The 24501-nt window shown below is 40.0% G+C and overlaps 1 protein-coding gene and 1 long non-coding RNA gene across 3 annotated transcripts; one reads left to right on the top strand and one right to left on the bottom strand.

Moving 5' to 3' along the window:
- Positions 1-23720, top strand: LOC108166423 (excitatory amino acid transporter 3-like). The gene is made up of 13 exons (XM_017305642.2): positions 1-143; positions 2211-2351; positions 5133-5225; positions 5329-5449; positions 5644-5686; positions 5771-5821; positions 6631-6812; positions 7134-7241; positions 13252-13374; positions 13466-13660; positions 21266-21400; positions 21752-21856; positions 22939-23720. Exons 1-13 carry the CDS (start codon positions 95-97, stop codon positions 23090-23092), a joined length of 1500 nt encoding a protein of 499 aa, XP_017161131.2. The 5' UTR covers positions 1-94; the 3' UTR covers positions 23093-23720.
- Positions 15732-20586, bottom strand: LOC145552194 (uncharacterized). 2 transcript variants are annotated; one of them, XR_014088144.1, is made up of 2 exons: positions 17178-20586; positions 15732-17092 (listed from the first exon to the last, which is right to left on the bottom strand). It is a non-coding gene; the product is annotated as an uncharacterized LOC145552194 (long non-coding RNA). The 2 variants fall into 2 exon arrangements; XR_014088145.1 differs by having other exon boundaries at positions 15732-17089.
- Positions 23721-24501: the final 781 nt, after the last annotated feature.

Below are 24501 nucleotides of genomic sequence, written 5' to 3'. Positions count from 1 at the left end.
TGCTTTCCAGGGCATTTTTTAAAAATTGGGACAAATGTCTTGAACAGCTGGGAGTAACTGGTCCATCTGACTGGACCACAAAAACACAAGAACAATGACAGAAAGCCTACTTCAGGCCTTTTGCATCTTGGGAGTCGCCTTGGGTAAGAGCTTACTTGTTTCTACTCATGTGATTTCTTCTTCATTGATTTGTTTTTGTGGTGGATTTGCTACTTGAAAACAAAAATTAGTAAAAGCGCCCATCAAACATGAAATTTAATACACCAATGGAATACTTAACATATCTTAAACTATTTTCTCTTGATGCTGGTGAAATGCAGCTTAATACACTGTAATACACAAAACAAAATGGTCAAATTTTCTGATGACACGGCTATTCTCTGCCTCATTTCAGACACATCGCATTTAACCCCCGACAGCAGATTAAAAACTGTCTTCAGTGTTGTGAGGAACATTTTCTGATCCTTAACGTCCAAATATCACAGGAACTTATTTATAATCTGAAGTCAATAGGAGATCACTCATCCATTGCATGTAATTGCCCAGGTGGATTCTTACAAATACACTGGAGTACAAATTGACAACACACTCTCATGGACTGCTCAGGTTGACTAGGTCAGTAACAGGGTCCAACAGCGACTGCACTTTTTGTGCACGTTGAGGGCCTCTTGTGTTAGAAAGTGATGTTGCTCTTTTAGCATACTGTAATATAGAAGGCATTAATGGATCCATCATTAGGTTCAACATTTCTGCCTGGTTTTGCCACTTGTCTGTCCAAATGAAGGCTAAACTCACTTGTCTCACATAAAGAGCTATGAAGCTGCTGTTGCTGGGTGTCAGGCAGTACGCCTCAAGTCAGACAATTTTATGTGAAACAACAATCAGAAAATCATCTCAAACCTCCATTATGTTCTTCAGAATCAGTGTCTTAACTGCGTTTAAAAGATCCTGCATGTCAACTGAACAGCTGCAAGGACTCATTCGATTCACTTTTCACTACAGAAAATGGTGTCTAAAACTTTACCGTGTTTCTTTTATGTAGTTATTTCTGGTATAATGATAGTAGGTTTAATTGTTTTATTGTTTTTGGAAATGTTGAAAAGTTCCGATAACCTAACATAATTTACTTGCCTTTGGTCAGTATTAATCATATTTAAACTTTTCCAAATACCATACAAACATCATCTCTGAACTTCTCCTGATGAGCTTCCTTTCACGGATTATTTGCTGCTCTCTTTTAATTTTAAACTCCAATGCTCTTCCTCCAAACTTTTATGGTCTCTTTCTGTTATATTAAAAATGTTTTTTTATCACACATTGCTGACCATTTCACCATTGTTCATACTTCTGACCCAGATGACTTTGTTTGTATTCGTAATAATAGCCTCACCAATATCCTTGATTTTCTTGATTTCAAAGACACGTAAAGAAACTAGAGTAAGTAATAAAGGACTAGACACAAGACGTAAACATAACTAAAATCACTAAGTGGGCACTAAAATAAAAATAAAAACAAGACAGAACTGAAATGAATAAGAAACTAACACAAAGTGATAATGAAACTAGAATCACTAAGAAAGGACTGAACCAAAATAAAACAGAACACAGTTGATATAATAAAAGAAAAGGAACTGAGGAAAGATAAACAAAATCCAATTAAAACACCTGAGATCCTAACATTTTCAGGTTACAGTGGTGCTTTTGTTAACACAGTTTCTTTTTTTCTCCCAGTACAAGACTGAGATTATTCTTGTTTTTTACTGCAAAATAGCTATGAATATGCTTTTAAATAAAATGTATTATCATTGTTGTAGGAGTTTGTTTTCTTCCCAACAATCCTTTCAACAATTTACTTTCTTCAACATTTTATATCATGACTGTGAAATTCATGTATATTGTCCACAGCATTACAATGTATAAAATAGCAATAATGTATTGTGTAAATGACATGCTCTTTGTGACTGTTTTACACACATTTGTTTGACTTATTCAGCATTAGGGTACAATGTTGCCAATAGACAAACTGAAATAAACTTTGAAAATATATCTGCAAAATATATGATTCACTATTTTTATTAAATCATTCCCATTTATTTATTAAGACTGTCATAAAGTATGCAGCAGTGTAGGTTGTTTTTACACGTGGGAGCTTTTTTTTTCATATATATTTGCTTTATGATTTTTTTTTTCTTTTTTCTTTGGCCTAACAGGGGTAGGCGCTGGGTTTCTGCTGAGGGCTCTAGTTCCTCTAACTCAACTTTTGAAAGACTGGATCGAAGTACCAGGGAGCATGCTTCTACAGATGCTTAAGATGTTTGGCCTCCCCCTCATCGTGACAAGCGTGCTTGCAGGCAAGTTAAATATGAATTCAGATACTTGATGTATTAACTTATCATTGTTATAGAGATAGATTGAAAAGATGCTCACTCATCTTTTGGTGGCTATTCTGTATAAATGTTGCTGAAAACTATGAGGGGCCGTTTAGGACAAAATCTATGTTTAGTCTCTCACACACTACAAGAAACTCACGCACACTCAAAAAAACATCACGCACACTCCAAAAAAACATCACGCACACTCAAAAAAACATCACGCACACTCAAAAAAACATCACGCACACTCTAAAAAACATCACGCTCACTCAAAAAAACATCACGCACACTCTAAAAAACATCACGCACACTCAAAAAATACTCAAATTGCGTATACATACTACTAAAATGTCATTTTATCTTTCTTGCACACATACACTGTACTAACAACTCGCACACGCACACAAATGCCATCTTTCTCGCTCACATACACACTACTAACATGTCGCAGACACACACAAAAGCTATCTTTCTCGCACACACACACAAATGCTATCTTTCTCGCACACATACACACTACTAACATGTCGCGCACACACACAAAAGCTATCTTTCTCGCACACACACACAAATGCTATCTTTCTCGCACACATACACACTACTAACATGTCGCGCACACACACAAATGCTATCTTTCTCGCACACATACACGGTACTAACTTGCACACACACACAAACGCTTTCTCGCACACATACATGGCACTAACTCGCACACACACAAACACAAACGCTATCTTTCTCGCACACATACACGGTACTGACTCGCACACACACATAAACGCTTTCTTTCTCGCACACATACACGGTACTAACTCGCACACACACACAAATGCTATCTGTCTCGCACACGTACATAAATGCTACCTTTCTCGCACACATACACTGCACTAACAACTCGCACACAAATGTTTCTCTCACATACACAAGACTAAAGTTGCGCGCACACACTCACACACACTCGTTTTATGTATGTGTGAGAGCGAGACTCTTTTTTTGAATGTGTGAGAGCGAGACTCTTTTTGAATGTGTGAGAGCGAGACTCGTTTTTTTGAATGTGAGAGCGAGACTCGTTTTTTTGAATGTGAGAGCGAGACTCGTTTTTTGAATGTGAGAGCGAGACTCGTTTTTTTGAATGTGAGAGCGAGACTCTTTTTTTTGAATGTGAGAGCGAGACTCGTTTTTTGAATGTGAGAGCGAGACTCGTTTTTTGAATGTGTGAGAATTGTCACGGAAGAGGCGGGGCATAATTTTTTTGATCAACTGCGCATGCGTTGATCCTAAACTATAAGCTTCGATTGTTGAAGAGTAAACCTTGGTGCGCTGCGGCCGGGAGTTGTGGAGAACCCCCGGCCGACATTAGCGTTCATAAATCGGATCAACCTTGTGCTAAACGCCCCTACTCCCCGGAGCTCGAATATCGAATATCCAACTTGAAACTAACTTCACTGCGGTCCAATACCGCCTCGTTTTGAATTAGAGTTAGCCATGTTCGGTATAGCAGACTCTTTCTTCTTCGGCATTGGTTGGCGCCGGTTAATAATTCCTGTAACGCTGGCACCCAGTGGACAGATTGTACTACAGCAATTTTGCTATTTCTAATCAATCAATCAGATTTATTTATTTCTATAGTACATTTAAGTTACAAGAAAGTTTAAAGTTCTATATATATTTAAAAGCACAAATATACTAAGTAATAGAACATACAGTGAGTCAACAATCGAAGCTTATAGTTTAGGATCAACGCATGCGCAGTTGATAAAAAAATTATGCCCCGCCTCTTCCGTGACAATTCTCACACATTCAAAAAAAGAGTCTCGCTCTCACATTCAAAAAACGAGTCTCGCTCTCACACATTCAAAAAAAAGAGTCTCGCTCTCACATTCAAAAAGAGTCTCGCTCTCATACATACATAAAAGGAGTGTGTGTGTGTGTGTGTGAGTGTGTGCGCGCAACTTTAGTCTTGTGTATGTGAGAGAAACATTTGTGTGCGAGTTGTTAGTACAGTGTATGTGTGCGAGAAAGGTAGCATTTATGTACGTGTGCGAGACAGATAGCATTTGTGTGTGTGTGCGAGTTAGTACCGTGTATGTGTGCGAGAAAGAAAGCGTTTATGTGTGTGTGCGAGTCAGTACCGTGTATGTGTGCGAGAAAGATAGCATTTGTGTGTGCGACATGTTAGTAGAGTATGTGTGCGAGAAAGATAGCATTTGTGTGTGTGCGAGAAAGATAGCTTTTGTGTGTGTGTGCGACATGTTAGTAGTGTGTATGTGAGCGAGAAAGATGGCATTTGTGTGCGTGTGCGAGTTGTTAGTACAGTGTATGTGTGCGAGAAAGATAAAATGTGTGTGCGTGAGACATTTTAGTAGTATGTATACGCAATTTGAGTATTTTTTGAGTGTGCGTGATGTTTTTTAGAGTGTGCGTGATGTTTTTTTGAGTGTGCGTGATGTTTTTTTGAGTGTGAACGATGTTTTTTTGGAGTGTGCGTGATGTTTTTTTGAGTGTGCGTGAGTTTCTTGTAGTGTGTGAGAGACAAAACATAGATTTTGTCCTAAACGGCCCCTCATAGAAAACAGTTGACTACATACTAGATATTAGACTCATCTTATGTTCATACCATATATTTGTTGTGACTAAAAGTATACAAACATGAAGATCAGTTCTTAAATTTAGACTATTGTTAGGACACACATGAACTGGCATGTTGTCCTGCTCACGATAGCCTTCAGATGAAATTCTGGTTCTGCTCTATTTTCTCAGGAGTAACTGGATTAAACACCAGAATGTCCAGGAAAACTGCTATCATCACAGGGACCTTCATCTGTGGCTCTACCTTCATGGTCGTAATTCTCGGTAAATTTATCATGGGCAGCAGATTTAAAAATAGATTTATGAAGACTGCTATAGTTTGTTCTGTTATTGCTTTTGACATCCTACCTGATACTTTGTGTTGCAGGAATGTTTCTGGCTCTCACAATCAAGCCTGGTGTGACAGTAAATAAAAAGGATGACAGGGACACTGACAATAAGGACGCGTCAACCTTCGTCTTGCACGTGATCATGCAGGATCTTATTAGGTGAGACAAAATTCCTGCTGTTCTGCATTTTCTGGTTGTATGTTAAAATTGAGATTTTATCATCTTTGACTGTGTACCTTTAGTTCAACTATCTAGCTTTTTGTGAGATGAGACACTGGGTAAAATGATGTCCTAAAGTTTTTGGTCTTAAAAATTTATCTCAGTTTTATCTGACTCTCCTGTTGCTTGCATAGGAATACGGTTCCAGAGAACTTCTTCCAGGCTTTTTACGAGCAGGTATGCTTTTGTTCTGGCCCACAGCTTATTTTGTCATTTCCCATTTGGGGTTTGAAAATATAACAGTTTATTTTCTTCTCCCAGTACAAGACTGAGGTTATAACAGACCCTGGCCTCTCCCTTGATCCAAACCTGGTGAGTATTTTCTTCTAATCTTTGTTTTCATTCTAGAATCATCATTTTACAGCCACAAACTTAAAATTGAAGAGGAAAAAAAAGAATGGCCTTGAGTTTCTTTTTATTTAAAGCCTGAATGGGGAGGTGGTGTTTGCCAATGTGACAGTAAGGTGTGCCATAGTTAGGACATAGGACAAGCAACCAGGCAAACACTCATACTGTCAGGATCTTGTTTTTTTTTTTTTTTAGATTTTTTTGTTTTGTCATCATTTGTATTCCTGACTTACTTCATTCTGCCTTGTTTCTATAATTATCTTAGTGATTCTAGTTTTTTCTGTTGAGTCCTTTCCTTAGTTTCTTTATTTTTCATTATGTTTCTTATGTCTAATTATTTTTGTTAGATTCATTTCCTAGGCCAAAGTCTGCTCTCGCTCACCCCTTGTGCCTCTTTCTGTCTCTCCTCAGCCTGCCTTCTGCTTTCTCTCCTCACACCTGCCACCCATTAGCTCATTAGCCCAGATCTTTGTCCAGCATTCAACCTAACAGTAGTAATACACCTCTTTTTCAGTCACTCCTTCCTGGTTTCCCCGCTACATTCCATTCAGCTCCATTTTCTTTGCGCTTATTAGTTGTTTTTATAATTTACAGGGTTGAAATTTATATATTAATATTAAACACATCACAGTCAATGGTTTTATTGTGGATTATGAAAATGTGACATGCATGGCCCAACATGCATTGACCAACAAGGTGAATACTGATCTTAGAGGATTGGCTCCACCATATTTGTGTTTTGTTTTTTTGGTTGTTTTTTTTTGTGTGTGCAGAATGGCACTGAGACGAAACTAGTAGGCAAGTATGTTGATGCACCCAACATGATAGGACTGGTCATCTGGTCATTTGTCATCGGCATCATGTTAAACATCATTGGACAGCAGGCAAGAATCGCAGTGGAGGCCATTCAATGCCTCAACGATGCCGTAAAAGTCATAGTCAACTGGATCCTGTGGTAAGATCAGAGAGTATCTGAGCAGATTTTAGTTCTTATTTTTACATAGAATTGCTGCTTCCATGCTTAATAGAAATTATGTTGTGTTGTCAGGTTGCAGAAAAATAACTCACTAGTACTGAACGTAACTGTAATAAAGTCTGTAGTAAAGCACACCAGCCATCATGCTTGTTTCTTCTGCTTTATTGTTGGTCTCTACACTTATGTGCACCACTCTTTACTCACGCCACCTGTTGGTAACAGTATGAACACAAACATTTTTTTAATAAATTTGGAACACCAATTTGTTTAAACCCTTTTTTTTACTGTTTGTTGTTTCAGGTACTTGCCAATTGGAGTTTTGTTTCTGATCATAGACCATGTGTTGGATGTGCGTGACTGGGATGCTGTCCTTAAGCTTGCAAAGTTTGTAGGAGTGGTTTTTGCAGGGTATGTCCAAATATCTTTTCTTTTTCATCTTTGATACCAAATTGATATCACTGCTCCTGAGATAGCAGCACTGAACTCTACCTGAGTGACATGAGAAGAAAACTGTTATGAAAGTATTTAAAGAACAGTTTACAGATTTTATTGAGATTTTCCTCTTATGCTTAGAGATCAGTTTTTAGCAATGCAATTATTGTCAGCCTCTTTACTCTGATTCCTCTAAAAATCTGGTCCATCCATCCATCCATCCATTTTCTTCCGCTTATCCGGGGTCGGGTCGCGGGGGCAGCAGCTTCAGAAGGGAGGCCCAGACTTCCCTCTCCCCAGCCACTTCTTCCAGCTCCTCCGGGGGAATCCCAAGGCGTTCCCAGGCCAGCCGAGAGACGTAATCCCTCCAGCGTGTCCTGGGTCTTCCCCGAGGCCTCCTCCCGGTGGGACGTGCCCGGAACACCTCACCAGGGAGGCGTCCAGGAGGCATCCTTACCAGATGCCCGAGCCACCTCAACTGGCTCCTCTCGACGTGGAGGAGCAGCGGCTCTACTCTGAGTCCCTCCCGGATGACCGAGCTTCTCACCCTATCTCTAAGGGAGAGCCCAGCCACCCTGCGGAGGAAACCCATTTCGGCCGCTTGTACCCGTGATCTCGTTCTTTCGGTCATGACCCAAAGCTCATGACCATAGATGAGGGTGGGAACGTAGATCGACCGGTAAATCGAGAGCTTCGCTTTTTGGCTCAGCTCTCTCTTCACCACGACGGACCGGTACAGCGCCCGCTTCACAGTAGACGCTGCCCCAATCCGCCTGTCGATCTCCCGCTCCCTTCTTCCCTCATTCGTGAACAAGATCCCCAGATACTTAAACTCCTCCACTTGAGGCAGGACGACCCCCCTGACCCGGAGAAGGCACTCTACCCTTTTCCGGCTCAAGACCATGGCCTCGGATTTGGAGGCACTGAGCCTCATCCCGGCCGCTTCACACTCGGCTGCGAACCGCTCCAGTGAGAGCTGCAGATTACGTTCCGATGAAGCCAACAGGACCACATCATCCGCAAAAAGCAGAGATGCGATCCTAAGGCCACCAAAACGGATCCCCTCAACACCTCGGCTGCGCCTAGAAATTCTGTCCATAAAAGTAATGAACAGAATCGGTGACAAAGGGCAGCCTTGGCGGAGTCCAACTCTCACCGGAAACGAGCCCGACTTACTGCCGGCAATGCGGACCAGACTCTGACACCGGTCATACAGGGACCTGACAGCCCGTATCAAAGGGCCCGGTACCCCATACTCCCGGAGTACCCCCCACAGGGCCCCCCGAGGGACACGGTCGAACGCCTTCTCCAAGTCCACAAAACACATGTAGACTGGTTGGGCGAACTCCCATGCACCCTCCAGGACCCCGCTGAGGGTGTAGAGCTGGTCCAGTGTTCCACGACCAGGACGAAAACCACACTGCTCTTCCTGAATCCGAGGTTCGACTATCCGACGGACCCTCCTCTCCAGGACCCCTGAATAGACCTTACCAGGGAGGCTTAAGAGTGTGATCCCCCTGTAATTGGAGCACACCCTCCGGTCCCCCTTTTTAAACAGGGGGACCACCACCCCAGTCTGCCAGTCCAGGGGAACTGCCCCCGATGTCCATGCGATATTGCAGAGTCGCGTTAGCCAACACAACCCCGCAACATCCAGAGCCTTAAGGAACTCCGGGCGGATCTCATCCACCCCCGGGGCCCTGCCACCGAGGAGCTTTTTGACCACCTCGGCGACCTCGTCCCCAGAGATTGGAGAGCCCAGCCCAGAGTCCCCATGCTCAGCTTCCTCAACAGAAGGCATGTTGGTGGGATTGAGGAGGTCTTCGAAGTATTCCGCCCACCGGCCCACAACGTCCCGAGTTGAGGTCAGCAGCGCACCATCCCCACTATAAACAGTGTTGGTGCTGCACTGCTTCCCCCTCCTGAGACGCCGGATGGTGGACCAGAATCGCCTCGAAGCCGTACGGAAGTCTGTCTCCATGGCCTCTCCAAACTCCTCCCACGCCCGAGTTTTTGCCTCAGCGACAACCCGAGCCGCATGCCGTTTCGCCCGCCGGTACCCATCAGCTGCTTCTGGAGTCCCACAGGCCAAAAAGGCCCGGTAGGACTCCTTCTTCAGCTTGACAGCATCCCTCACCGAAGGTGTCCACCAACGGGTTCGAGGGTTGCCGCCGCGACAGGCACCAACAACCTTGCGGCCGCAGCTCCGATAGGCCGCCTCGGCAATGGAGGTACGGAACATGGTCCACTCAGACTCAATGTCCCCCACCTCCCCCGGAACGTGTTCGAAGTTCTGCCGGAGATGAGAGTTGAAGCTCCGTCTCACAGGGGACTCCGCCAGACGTTCCCAGCAGACCCTCACTATACGTTTGGGCCTGCCAGGTCTGACCGGCTTCCTCCCCCACCACCGGAGCCAACTCGTCACCAGGTAGTGGTCAGTGGACAGCTCCGCACCTCTCTTCACCCGAGTGTCCAAGACATACGGCCGCAAATCCGATGAGACGATGACAAAGTCAATCATCGAACTGCGGCCTAGGGCGTCCTGGTGCCAAGTGCACATATGGACGCCCTTATGCCTGAACATGGTGTTCGTGATGGACAATCCGTGACGAGCACAGAAGTCCAACAACAGAACACCGCTTGGGTTCAGATCGGGGGGGCCGTTCCTCCCAACCACGCCTCTCCAGGTCTCACTGTCATTGCCCACGTGAGCGTTGAAGTCTCCCAGCAGAACAAGGGAGTCCCCAGGAGGGGCACTCTCCAGTACCCCCTCTAAGGACTCCAAGAAGGGTGGGTAATCTGAACTGCCGTTCGGCCCGTAAGCACAAACAACAGTCAGAACCCGTCCCCCCACCCGTAGGCGGAGGGAGGCTACCCTCTCGTTCAACGGGGTGAACCCCAACGTACAGGCGCCCAAATGGGGGGCAACAAGTATGCCCACTCCAGCCCGGCGCCTCTCACCGTGGGCAACTCCAGAGTGGTCCAGTTCAAGCATTTCCCTTCAGACGTTCTTTGGCCTCAGTGGTTTGTCAGAGAACATGAGTGAACAAACAGCAACTCACCAAGAAACTCAGCAGACACATCAGAGAGAAGTTTAAATCTGGGTTAATTTCTAAAACAATGTACCAAGTTTTCAGATAAGAAAGAGGAAGAGAAGGTTTGAGTTTGAGCTTCATACAGATCAATCCTGGGAGAAAATACAGTATATTAGAGGCAGCAAAATACTTTAGACTGCGGCGAGGTCCATCTACCTTCAGCATAGTGAATCTAAACCTTCAACTAAAGAGAGCATGGAATGGTTTAGATCAGTTGTCTCAAGCTCCATTCCTCAAGAGTCGGTGTCCTGAAACTTATAGATGTTTCTCTGCTTTAGCACACCCTGGCTCCACTACAGGCTTATTAGCAGATTTCTGCAGATCTTGACTGAATGCTGGAGATAAAGTTTAGCCATTTCATAGAAGTTTATAGGTTCAGGGAAACATCGAAAGGTTCCAGTACACTGGCGCTCAAGGATTGGAGTTTGAGACCACTGGTTAAGGTCAAAGCTTATTCATCTGTTAGAATGGGATAGACAAAGTCCAGACCTATATTCATTTGATAATATGTGGCAAGAAGCCGTGTGTTTACACTCTCCATTAAATCTTAGCTTGTGCTATTTTATAGAGAAGAATGTGACAAATGTTTTTTTATGAAAGAGCAAAGCTGGTAGAAACATGACCCAACAGGCTGCAGGTGGAGCTGTAGCAAAATGTTTATCTACAAAGTATGAACTCATTGAGGCTGAATAGAAATGTACAAACAAATCTTCATGGGTGTTACTGTGCAAGCATGTATTATTTTCATTCCACTTTACAGTGATGCATTACTGTGTGTTAGCATATCATATACAATCCCCCCAAACACATTGATCTGTTAGGTTAGAGTAGCAGTTCTCAACGTGGGTGGTGCCGCCCCCCAGGGGGCGTTCAGAGGACGGCAGGGGGCGCTGGCAGACATTTTTACAAAAGGGGGGTGCGGGGATGCCTTTGGGGGGGCGTTTGGTCGAAGGTAAACTTTACACCTTAAATGCACAACAATACCAGTTTAGACTTTGAGCAACTTGGTAAAACTGTATTGTGTAACATTAAACCATGCTTGGCTGCAACTGTATCGATGGCAGCTCTTCTTCTATTCAGTGTTTATTAGCTTCTTGGCGCAGTTCCGCTCCTGCTACTGGTAGCTAAAATCACGACACCCTCACTGTGTATCCCTCTGAAAAATGAACCTATTTAACTAAAGAAATCCCTCCATGAGTGATACCACGATAGAGAGCGTTCATTTTATAGCGTTAACACGGTGCTGTAAGTGGTCGGGTATGAAACGACGGTGATGGAACAACACAGCACTTTTAAATTTCAATAATCAGAATGCAGAAATTGTTTCCGTTGTTTTAAAAGGTTTATGTCAGTCTGCCTTTTCCCCATCGATACGCCTCCCGACCGCCCTGCACCATACGCTAAAAAAAAAAAAAAAAGATTAAAAAAATGACACGCACATTGCGTAAAACTCTGAAACAGGAGAAGCGGGACATAAAACGGAGCGACGAACTAGATGTGAATTATGGCATAAAAACAGAGAATCTGACGCTGAACAGTGAAAAATTAACACATGATGTGAAACACATGATGATTAGGAGACGCAGCAGGTGATGAGTTAAAATTACTGATGGTCAATAAATGATAAAATAAATCTAGCAACAGGAAAGAAACTAAAGTGGACATAGCAATAAACCAAGAGAGGATAATATTAATCAAATAAAACTAAATGGAAATGAATGTCGAACAAAATGCAAGAATAAACTAAGAAACTACAGTAAATACAGAGGAATAAACTGGTATGGCAAGACCTTTCGAGCAATAATTAATATAGAGCAAGAATAAACAGACACTATTTCCAGATAAAAAGTAAAATAATATTGTTGAAATGCCATGGGTTTGTTGAGACATCTAATACTGAGAATAAATATATCTTACATACCATAACAGTAAATAACTTATCACTTATTTATGTTTTTAATTAGATTTTATATATTTATTTATTCAATATTATTTTTCATGTCAGTGTTAATGTCATGAGGCTGATGACTCCATGACACTTTCAATTTGACTCATTAGGATTTGTTTAAGAACCAGATTTGTTCTTTGTAATTTCTGTCCAGTAAAACTATTAATCTATAATCAATAGACAGGTCTATATAAATATATAATCCATGTTTCTGTATCATATCTGTATGGCATTAAAAGGATCTGGAACTTTTATTTTTCCACTGAAAGCTCTGGTTTGCACATTAAATGCAATGTGGGTGAAATTTTATGGATGATACTCTGATGTCCCATTCTCCTGAAGGCAGCACAGAGCTGCACCACCAAAAACTCACAGAAACACTGAAGAGAAGAAGAGTTATGATTAATGTAGTTACAGTTCTATCCATGTTTTAATGTTGCAGAGCTCAGTCGTTTGCAAATAGTTCAAAGTTTAAACTGGCATATTGAACATCTTTTATCTGGTCATTTTGTGTAATATTTAACAACTAGAAAATGGCAAAGAATAAGAATATTTTTTCCACTCTGATTGGCTGCTGTTAGGCCTACCAAGTTTAACTTGAATGTTTGTTGCATTTTTCGTAGACGAAAATAATTTCTATTCCCATGACTTTTTTGTTCTCTGGGAAATTATTTTTGATGATAAATACAGAAACAAGCATAAAAATCAAACATCTACAATAGTGATAGTAATATTACTGATAAAATAATGGTCAGTGCAAAGTAGCCTGCAAATTCTTTGGTGGGGGGCGGTGAGGGACCTGGATAAAGGCTGGGGGGGCGCTGGGCCAAAAAAGGTTGAGAAACACTGGGTTAGAGGTATGAATATATGAATGAATGTTTAATACTTAAGTGAATACGTAATGTATCTTCAACACTAAGTGTGACTTTGTTGTGTTGTTCAGGGAAGCAGTCCAAGCCTTCGTTATTTTCCCCTTGCTTTACCTCATTCTCACCAGACGGAACCCTTTTCATGTCTTCAAGCACATCTCTAGGGCTTTGACGACAGCATTTATCATTGCATCCAGGTTAAATGTTCTGTTTGTTGAAAAAGCATGACACTTCTCTAGTTTGTTTTTATAAATGGTGCACCAATAAAGAATGTGCTTTCTACCAAAGTGCCGCCACTCTGCCTCTCACCTTGCAATGCTGTGAAGAGAACGTGAAGGTCGATAAGAAACTCTGCCGCCTTATGTTGCCCATCATCACCAGCATCAATAGAACTGGAACGGCATTCTATGAAGTGGTCGCTACTGTCTTTATTGCCCAACTTAATGATGTCAAGCTGGAAATCGGCCAGATCATCGCCATTGGGTAAGCTGCTTCATACAAGTGCATGGAATTGAGAAAAGGTGCATGCTGGGATTGTTAAGAGCAGTGATTTATCAAATGGGTAGCATTTTCCTTTTGCAGGGGTCCAGAGCAATAGATGTCATGTGACATCACACCTCTGCTAACTTTGTATCTGACAGCCATCTTGGTAGGCAGCTGCTATAAGAAAACTCCTCATTCACAGAGTTTTGACAACTTTTGATCACTGAAGAAACATTTCCTTATTTCATAACGTTTTCATTCACTGCAGATAATATTGTACATATAGAGGGATCTACTGCCAGTAGCTAATCTACCACAGTGATCACTTAATAGGTGCAAAATAAGCTACAAGTAGAAAAACATAAAACTGTAAAAACAGCAATTTTAATATTGAATCCTGTCATTTCTGATTGTCTCACTTGACAAAATATTTGCTGATTTCAAAACTTTGTCACTGTAGAAATTATGTTAGATATATATAAATTCCTATGCTTCATGTGTTCTATATTCAGCTTGTTCAATATTAAAAACCCTGAATGAGCCCATCAGTAGAAATGACAATGAACAAGTCTAGTATAACCTCTGATTTACACTTATCAGTATCTGATGTTGCCGCAGATTCTTGATCTGCTGCTTATCGGTGTATCTGGTTCAGAAAATCTAATTAACAAAAAAACCAACCGATAAAACCAGAGTCCAGGTTAGCAGCTGATACAGTAGAATCACAAACATTAAGCTGAATTGGGCAGAGTGGTGGCTACATTCAGGGTTCGAGCAGGGGTGAAAGTAGTTCTTGGTAGTTCACATTCTTGGGGGTTCTAACACATATATATATATATATAGTTTCTTTGTGTGCTTTGGAGCTTCTGTGCTGATTAATTCTTTTGCAAAGCGATAAAAGCTTTGCAAAAAAAGCTTTTGAATTGCTACAAAATAAAGCTGTATTTCCTTCAGCCCACCAGCTGCAATGTTGACACCTTGAGATGCCATGATACCTAAATTCTGAACATCATGGCCTGGAGTGGATCCCAGTTTTCCATGTCTGGCATATAACCATTTATTTTAGCTTTTAAACTGGTTATATTGATCCTGTGTCTAGATAGAGGCCTAGCATCATGACCTGTTTGTTCTGAAGATCCTGCAGCTTCCACTTCATCTTCCTAACATGGCGCCTCCTCACCCTGACTCTCATACTGATAGGAGGAACCAGAGTGCTCTGTTAGGTTAAAGCTCATCTTCTGAAGTTGGGATATTTTTCCCTCTAACAGCTTAAAGTGGAATCACCTCAAACCAGATGTTGGACTGGATTTTATTTCACTGTCATTTGTGAATGTTAGAGCCTCATTTTTAACAGTGGAGCTATAAAGGTTGAAAAAGGTCACTATTTTGGAGAAAATCTCATCAACATCAATAGTTCCACTAAATAAGAGGCAAAAAAAAAAGTTTGATAAAGAAAAAGCCTCTCAGACTCTGAGCCCGACAGCACAATTAGACAATTAATTTAATTTCACATAATTATTGCGATACAAGCCATTTGTTTGTTAAATACTTAATGTAAAATATTTACCGTGTTTGATATTTGTTGTAAATGATGTATTCTCACAAAGAACGAGGTAATTAGTCCAAGTTTGTCGCTTATTGAACGTTCAGAAATTACAGGGGCTGTGATGAGCCAAGACAAAGGAAAACAAAGGTAAAACAACCCGAACAGGTGATCAACTCTAAACCACTCGCACCTTTTTACTCTCCGTCTTTCTGTCATTTAAGCACACCCGTTGCCATGGCAACCTCCTGCGCTCCACAAGCCGACCAGTGATTACGTTAAAAACATAACATTCAGTCCGTTACGATATCAGGTTTGCAGGCTTGATATTTATTTTGCGATCATTAATAAGCCTCATGAACACAGCGGTGGTTGATTAGTTAATTTTAAGCTCCTGCTCTGCTAGTTATTTTGGTAATGGAACCGAAACGCACAGAATTGCGCAACACCTTGTTTAAACAATAATTACTGAGATCATTATTTTTGTTGGGTCATTAATTTGAGCACGTTTTGGTGATTTTTTTGCTGTTATTCTTTAATAAAGTTACAAACATTTCGATAAGCGAGCCGAGGAGGACGTGCTGCTCTCAGCCTCCTGGCGCCGTTCAGTTTGTCACCTAATGCCGAGATCGACTCAAAACCTTCCGCGATCGACATATTGCACTGCTGCTCTAACAAAGCACGAACAGTTCATAAATGATATGAAATGTGAATAAATGTATTCATTAACTGATTAAGTCGTGTTTTAGATTGTTCTTGAAAAACTTATCAGTTGCGGCTAATTAGTGGGTGAACTCACAGCTGCACAGTGAACCCGTTGACTTTTTACAGCAGACAGCCGCTCCCCTCTCTTGCAGGTACTGCGTACCCCCGTTAAATATTTTAGGGGTACGCAGTACCCTGCCGTACCCCCTTACTTTCACTACTGGGTTCGAGCCAGAGGAAGAAGCAGTGGACAAAAGTTCAGGCAGCATGTCAAAGACTAGGCACTGTATTAATTCTAAAACATTAATCTGGAGGTGTTTCAGGATATTTATAGATATTTTCACTGTAAATTTTGAATTGAACCAACTGGACAGTACACTGTAAAAAAAAACAAAAAAAAACGGCCTCAATTTACAGTAAAAAACTGGCAGCTGAGTTGCCAGAATCTTACCGTCTTTATACGGTAAAATTCTGGCAACCAAAACTGTCAGTTTACCGTATTTTACAAATATGGTAAAATACTGGCAACCAAAACTGCCAGTATTTTACCGTATTTCCTAAATATGGTAAAATATCGTATTTCCTAAAATATGTTAAATAAAAAATTAAAATGTGGTATTGCTGTAGTAAATACGGTCATACTGCCTGAGGCATAATATCTACATAAGTGAAAAACACAGCTAGACTGTATGATATATTGACATTTTATTGTAAAAAAAAACCCCCCAAAAACCTTATGGTAAATTACTGGTCACTGTTCTTACCAGACTTTTACCATAAAAATTATAGTACAACACACAAGGAAGTGTAACTTGTCAGCATTTCTATACAGAAAGTTATAAAGAAAATAAATTCAAATTAAACAAAAATACAGATTACGAGTAATCCACTTAAAGAACCAATTTCTATTTAAAAATTTAGTTTAAAAAAACAAAAAATTCTATGTTCTGTACAGTTTCCTCACGGTATTACTGAGATCTGGAAAACAAAACAAACCAAAAAAACAGCATGTGTCCACATAAGAGATAACCTATTATAGGAGAAAAACCGGTGATAAAAGGATTCTTGTTCTGGGTTGAGACTTAAGACACAGAGTTCAGATTTTGCTCAGGATGGTTGTAGTCTTCCCAGTCACAGGTTGAAATTTGAGACTCACATGTTGTCAATCGGGTGTTTCCTCTCTGCTGGAAAACAAACAAAGCAAAAGTTAGAAAGATGCACTACATGAACATCATATAAATGCACCATTCGCTTAAATGTTTGTTTCACCTTTGTTGACTTGCATATGGAGACTGGTACTTCAACCAGGCGGTGTGATCATTTCTGACTGGAAATTCAGTAGTTCTTAAACCTTTGTTTGTTGACGACAGGTGTGATCCTCTCTGCAACCTGACAAAATACACAAACAAAAAACATAAATAAAAACAAATAACTGTTTTAGGCAATTTATGAAATAGATACCATTTATCTGAATCTCATGAAGGCCAATAAGTTGTCTTCAAACATTTATGCAAGTTACAATTCCTGCAAGCTAGCAGAAACAAAGCTGTAAATGTGTACACTTTTCATACAGGCAAACAAATAGACACACCTGAGACAATTTATGCTGTTAGTTTTTCTCAGTCACTTTTGGTGCATTTCTCAAGTCATTGTTGGCATTTACAAAACACTAAGCGCATTTCTCAAAACAATTGGTAGAAACAGCAAAAATAACATTTGTTTGCTTGAAAAATCCTTAGTTCAGCTCTCAAAATTATGTCAGTTAACATATCAGTGACTCAAAATAATAAGTTATAGTTTCTCTATGTACAGATAAGACGGTCAAATTGATTAGTCATGGGAAGAGACTACAAAATTCACATTTATGCTTTTACTGTAATTTATTGATGGACCATGCCATGGTGATTCAGAAAGAAAAAGACAGAAATGCAGAGAACAAAAAAAAAGTAGAAAATGAACCACAGGCCAATTTCCTCATGGAAAACTGTACAGTGCTGTAGAAATTACATAATTACATTACATTTTAATTTCCATCGTCATGCTGACAAAGGTTCCTCAGTGGGGTTAAGGAATGTACAGTAGGGTGGGAGAACCTCCATCAGCATCATGTTGTGGGTTGCAGTCATATCCTGATGTTGGACTGATGGAAACTGGCAGATGTCCTCAGCCTCTTCTAACTCTTCTTCCCTCCCAACTATTTCCTCCTCAGCCTCACTCCTCCTCTTCTTCTCTCTGGCTGTTCACTCTGTCCAGATACTTGCTCATCAGTTCTCAGAAATGTAACATTGTGTTGTGTTCTGGCTATATAGACCATATTGTTGCCAACTGATGGTTCACAAGATGCACCTTCAATCTGTTTCAGAAAACTGGTTGATCGTTGGATGAGCTAATGGTTCATAAATTGACCTATTAGAGAAACTCAGGACTCACTTGGGAGCAACACATAATCAGCTACATGATGTACAAAAGCAAAACTTGCAAAAGGAATGAGAAACTCATTTTTTGATGTGCAGAAGTGACAGTAATTTGAAGATTGAACAGGTAGCTTTAAGAATTTAAATTCTGTTCTGAGAAATGCACCCAAACTGAGAAAAACTGTAAAATAGTAATATTTAAATTCTCTTATCTTAAAATTCTTCAACTGTCATGGACCCAGTGACTTTAGTGCAAGTATTTTGGGGGTGAGAGTCAAGAGGTCAAAGGAAAATATTAAATATTAGCTCTGATGCCAAGATTTATACTTCCAAGTATTACCAAAGTATTGAAACAAAAGCTAACGTGTTCTTCACAGTTTTTACTTCCATGCATGAACATTTCACACTCAAAGTAATTGAAATTAATTACTGAACCAAACTTGGAAAAAGTTGCTTTTGTCATTAACAATAACTTTAAGCACATGCAGTCTAAAGTAGACCAGAAATATAATCTATGCAGTCGTTCCAACAGAAACATTAATGGAAGTGTTGCTTCTGGGAAAATTAAATGTTCCATATAGTAAAAATATCTAGCTGCAGTGCATGTACATAAACAGCATGGCTCAGAAATTACACATTTCTTTATCAGTTGGTTATAGTTAGCTAACTTCAGTTAAAACCGTGAAAGGGACTCACATGTGATGCAGAAATGCGTTTCCTTCTCCTCCTCCTCCTCCTGAACGCGCAAAAATAGCAGACACTTGATTTCAAAGACAGTAGCCGGATCCTGACAAGGACCAGGCCTACTGGCCCCTCAGCACCCTGAGCTAGCACCTGCTAGTTAGCAGCCTTAGCTAGCGCACTGTGACTTTACTGTGTTGAGTTCAGGACACCACAGTATCCTGAGCCACGCTCAACTACAGGAACAGAGTTAAAAGAAACTTGCTGCTGATGCTGAAGGATCAAGCAGCAATACAAACTAGATAATTATTTGTTTACATGACAAATAACTGTCTCCGTTTACTGTAAATCCTGCTATTTATCACGATAACAAAATGAAAAACTCTCTAGAGCAGGGGTCCCCAAACTTTTTCCTGTGAGAGCCACATAGCTTTTCCCTTCTCTGGTGGGCAAGTGTGACACGTTTATCACCTGCGCTGGCGGAAATTGTTGAGGGGGGGGCGCGCATTACTCGATTGATTTTTACCCAGAAAGCACATGGGCAAAAACCGTTGGTGAAACGGTCACTGGGGCTGACTAGTATATATTCCATTGAGGGAAAATAATTTAAGTAATTTTAACATGAATGAGGAATGAGGAAACATGAAACGTATGAGGAATACGTTAACATAAAGGCTCGTTTTGAAGTATAAGCTGCTACTTACAGGCTTCGAAGAACTCGACCTGGAATGTGGCGTTCATAACAAACACGTGTTCATCTGCTCTACGGCTAGCAAACAACCGTACTGATTAAATAACATAAGTCAAGCAGTTCCCTAAAAGACCAACAGATGGCAGTAATGCACCATGCAAAACAAAACACCCACAGTTTACAGGACACCTCCTAAAGAGCCCCCTGGTGGATAAACCGGAAAATACAACATATGAAAAACTTTTTGAATGCTCTCTGGTATTGTTCAGGGGGCCGGACCAAATGTGGACCGTAGTTTGGGGTCCACTGCTCTAGAGTATTCCCTAGAGTATTCTCTACTAATAGCACAATATTTAAAACCAAGTGTGGGATTTGTGAAACTTCAATGAAGGGCGACTCCACAACTTGTATGATTTTGGATAACACTAGAATTGTTCTTTATTGAAGTTTCACAAATCAGATAAAGGTTTCAGAAATCCTACACTTGGTTTTAAATATTCTGATATGAGTTGAGAATAATCTAGTCCAAATTTGAAGAGTCTAGGTGTTGTAGTTTTTTAGCAAGAGTAAATTAAAGATGCTAATGGTAGGGTAAATCTAGGTGGATTTGCCCTTTAGCCATTTCCCAAATTGGAAGCAGCAATTGGAAACCAACTTCAGTTTCATCCAAGTTTCATCCAAGCAAGAGGGGCTAACATACAGTATAAGAAATCTATGGTCGGCATAAAATTAATCTCAAATGCATCATTTAATCAAATATTCTCATAAATGATGGTGGCGTTGGCTGTAGGAGTTTGCTTTGCAATTGGTGGGTTGCCAGATCGATGCCTAGTCTACTGCTGAGATTTCAGTTTGGTGTATTAAAGGCATTATTAAAAAAGAAACCAAAATATCACACCAGCATTGTGTTCTTTGTATAAATGACTTTTGCAGTCTTGTTTACGGTTTTACATTGTAGATATAAATATCAGCAAAATTTGTAGTTTTGGCTGATTAGTACTGTTAAGTTTAGGGTAATTAGCTGATGGCAATATTGCAATTTTTTTTATGAACTTTACAATTACTTATATTTTTACAATATATTTGTGTATTTTCTACATTTATGACTGTCAAAATTACTTAGGATATATGTTTATTGAGTTATAATAATTCCATGTATTTTCTACGGTAGTATAATGCTTTGAATATTACGGTCAGTAACTGTTGGTATGTTACCATTTTTTACCATAGTTTTACGGATTTCTTTGCAGTGTCGACTTACTGTAACTCCATGTATTTTCTACGGTAACAAAATGTTTTGGATATTACGGTCAGTAACTGTTGGTATTTTACAATTTTCTACCGTAAATTTACTGACTTTTTTTGCAGTTTTGACTTATGGTAGTTCCATGTAATTTCTACGGTAATTAAAGGTTTTTGGATATGACGGTCAAAAACTGTTGGTCTTTTACCGTTTTTTACCGTATATTTACTGACTTTTTTTACAGTGTAGGAAAGGATTGATAAAGTTGCAGATTATAGCATTTCTGTTGCTGGGACAGGGATGCTAATTGAGTGTGCTTGGTTTGCAGCTTGTCTAGTGCCATTGTCACCTTTGGAACTGCAGCGATCCCACAAACAGGAGCTGTGACCACTATCCTGATTCTGACAGCTGTGGGACTACGTGCAGAGGATGCTGCCATTCTGGTTGGGGTGGAGTGGATTCTGTAGGTTCAACTTGCTACTTGTGTTTAAAGTGTACTTTCACCATCAAACTATGGAGTCACTCTGAATGGAGTTATGATGCTCTGTCAGACAGCTTGAAATTATTCTTAACAAGGGCATTATTTTTAACTTGCATAATAAACTAATGTCTAGGATCACCTACCAGTGGGGAAAGCCTGAGAAGAGCTTGTGTAGTAATGATTAATAAAACTACACTTGGAGAATGATTTCAACATCAGTCTGAACTGTAGAAGACCTGGTGCATCTGGTTGTTGTAGACTGAGGGAGAGAAAACCTTCAAGAAAAACATAGTTGAGTCTGACAGCATGTTCGTTCTCTTCTGTGCCCTTCAGAGACCATTTCATCACGTCGGTGAATGTGCTAGTAAATGTCTTTGGTGTTGTTATCACCAACCATGTGTGGCATGACGACCTAGTAAAACTGGACAAAATACCAAGGTAAATGAAATCATTAAAATTATGTGTTTATGTGCAAAGACACAATGTTGCCAAATGTAACCTAGTTTCACAGGAGACGATACGAATTTGGTATGCAACGGCAGGTCGCATTTTGCTCTGCTGTGACAGGTCTCCAGATTCCTGTAAAAGCAGAGGGGTTTGTCTCTATTAATACGTGCATGAAAGTGGTGTAACAACAAAACAATTACAATCAAACACTGTTCCCCAGATGCTGGGTGCATATCTGTTTAATGCCGGCTGCTTTTTCTGCTGAGAGCTAACGGCTGTGGCTGTTTAGACTGTGTACCTTTCACCTGACAGCAATGCACAACTCTCTCTCTCTTGGTACTGAGTGCACCGATGGCAGAGGAGCTGAACTGCTTTTTGCTCTCTGTGAAACCTATCAGCAGTTCTCTTCTGCTCCAGCCCTGCTCAGCCCCAGCTGGTTTCTGTACCACTTCACTCCCTGTACATGAGCGTGATGTCAGACTGGTGGTCCTGGCAGTGAATCACCGCATTTCTTTTTACCATTTCAAGATCCCAACCCTGTGGGAACAGTTGGAAAATGGCTTCTTCCTATTAGCACATGATTGAGCACCAGTACACAAACCAGTGTCCATAACATGTATTATTGCATTTTGCATTGAAGAACTTAACTGGTTTTCTCATATCATATCTAACCTTGTGGGTTGAGAATAGACACCCCTCTAGATCTCATGTGTGTGTGAAGGCAGATGAAAGAATACTGTTGTCAACATTGTGTAAATCCCTTTCTGACCTATATCAGCCGTCTCTGTATTATTCACTCATAAACCCACATAACAATGGTCTAAACAAGGGGTGCCCAAAGTTGGTCCTTCAGGACAGACATTGGGCATCCCTGGTCTAAATGTATCAGAATGTCTTCAGTTTTGAGATTTTTTCTTTGAAAGGTTTAATAAAATATTAGGACAAATTCTGGTGAAAAGAAATCTTGAATGTAGATTGTTACAAGTCATTTACACTGAGTGATAAGACAAGAGGTGCTTTAGTCACATTTTGTCTTGAACTTTATTGACCATGTTTTACATTTTACCTGTTAGCGATGATAGGATTCGTTCCATCAAGGACATCGAGCTGGACTTATCCTTTTTGGATTCTGATGAAGAGTTCATCCCCTCCGTTTCCTCCTCCGCCTCAGGATCCATTTCACCGCGAAGAGGGGATCTTCTCAGCATAGTAACACCAACAAGCTGAAACCTCTGGACAGGGATGTCACCATCCTGGGGTGTCTGAGCTGATCATTTTCTTGTTTGTCGATCTTTATTATCAGTAGAATGGGGCCATATCAGTTTATTCATCTGTATTTAATTTATTTATTTTAGTTTTTGCAACTTTTAAAGAATCTATTTGTGTAATAATATTTTATTGGTATGTAAGTTGTTAATATCTACATAATAAAAGTATTGTTATGTGAATATAATTCATCTATTCTATTATACATTTTATTTCTGTTATTTTTCCTTTTGTATGTTATGTATTATTGTTTTTTTTATAAATTTCATCTTTCTCCTTAGACAATAGAAGCATTTGTCCATTGTTTCCTCACTAATCAACATGAGCTGCCACAGTTTCTCGTCTTCTATAATTGATTATCTCCCACTTCCAGACCAACATTGTTTTTTGTTTTTGTCTGTTAACTTGATTTGATCATATGGATCATTTCACTGTCTCTCCAATTGATTAAATGCCTCTCTTTCTCTTTGTTACAACTGTAATTTTGTATTTCACTTGAGTGTATTACACGTACTCTGTATACAAAGTTTGACTGATTGATTGGTACAACAATACTTTGTAAATCAATAAAGTTCTGTATATTGCATAACCAGGTTTACTGCTTCAGACTGAAAAAAATAACTGTAAAAAAGTTATTTCTATGAACGACCTTATGAACATTGCATGAAATTATTTCATGATAAAAACATTTCATATCAGTCGATGTAAATTATTATTGATTAATCTTTTGTTTTATTTATCTCAAATACTGTCAAACTGGTGGCGTAACTTATGCAGAGTTTTCACTCCACACTGTTTATTTTTATAATGCTGTAATTTATAACCTGTTTATTTTACTAAACAGGTTGTTGCTAGGTAACAAAAGAGGGAGTTAGTTGATGCAACAACCTTTCTTAGCTGGCTGTGAGAAGTTGAGTAGGGAGTCTATCTTGTGCCTATATCCCACAGAAATCAAAAGCTCATAAACTAAAGAGTTTTTTGAGTTGGTCATATTATTAGAAATGCTTTTGGATTTTCAATTTAAAAAATAAATATTAACATTGTTTTCATTATTTGAACCAAAATCCATGTCTCCAAGGAAACCAGGCATCATTTTCTGGGCATTTTCCAAAAAATGTAATCCAATATCTGGATGTCAAAATGAACAAGATCCTCTTCAACTAGAAACTTTTTAAATCACTTAAACACTGTTTTTAAATAAAAATATTTTTGTGAACTAAGAAATTAACAAATCAACTAAACTGAAACATGATTGTTCACATCAAATCACTGTAAAACACATTATATATATATATTTTAAATATTTCACGTTCACATTATTACAAGATCTATTATACAGAAAACTACAAATATCTTCCCAGATCGCTACA

The sequence above is a fragment of the Poecilia reticulata genome, chromosome 7 (genome assembly GCF_904066995.2).
Source record: "Poecilia reticulata chromosome 7, P_reticulata-male-v2, whole genome shotgun sequence".
NCBI classification, from domain to species: domain Eukaryota; kingdom Metazoa; phylum Chordata; class Actinopteri; order Cyprinodontiformes; family Poeciliidae; genus Poecilia; species Poecilia reticulata.
This window is presented reverse-complemented; position numbering and strand designations above follow the sequence as displayed.

Excerpts from the sequence above, each read along its gene's own strand:
- LOC108166423 (XM_017305642.2), top strand. The coding sequence starts at position 95 with ATGACAGAAAGCCTACTTCAGGCCTTTTGCATCTTGGGAGTCGCCTTG. Across the intron at positions 2,352-5,132 it reads CGTGACAAGCGTGCTTGCAG|GAGTAACTGGATTAAACACC; the intron begins GCAAGTTAAATA and ends CTATTTTCTCAG. Across the intron at positions 13,375-13,465 it reads GCATTTATCATTGCATCCAG|TGCCGCCACTCTGCCTCTCA; the intron begins GTTAAATGTTCT and ends TTTCTACCAAAG.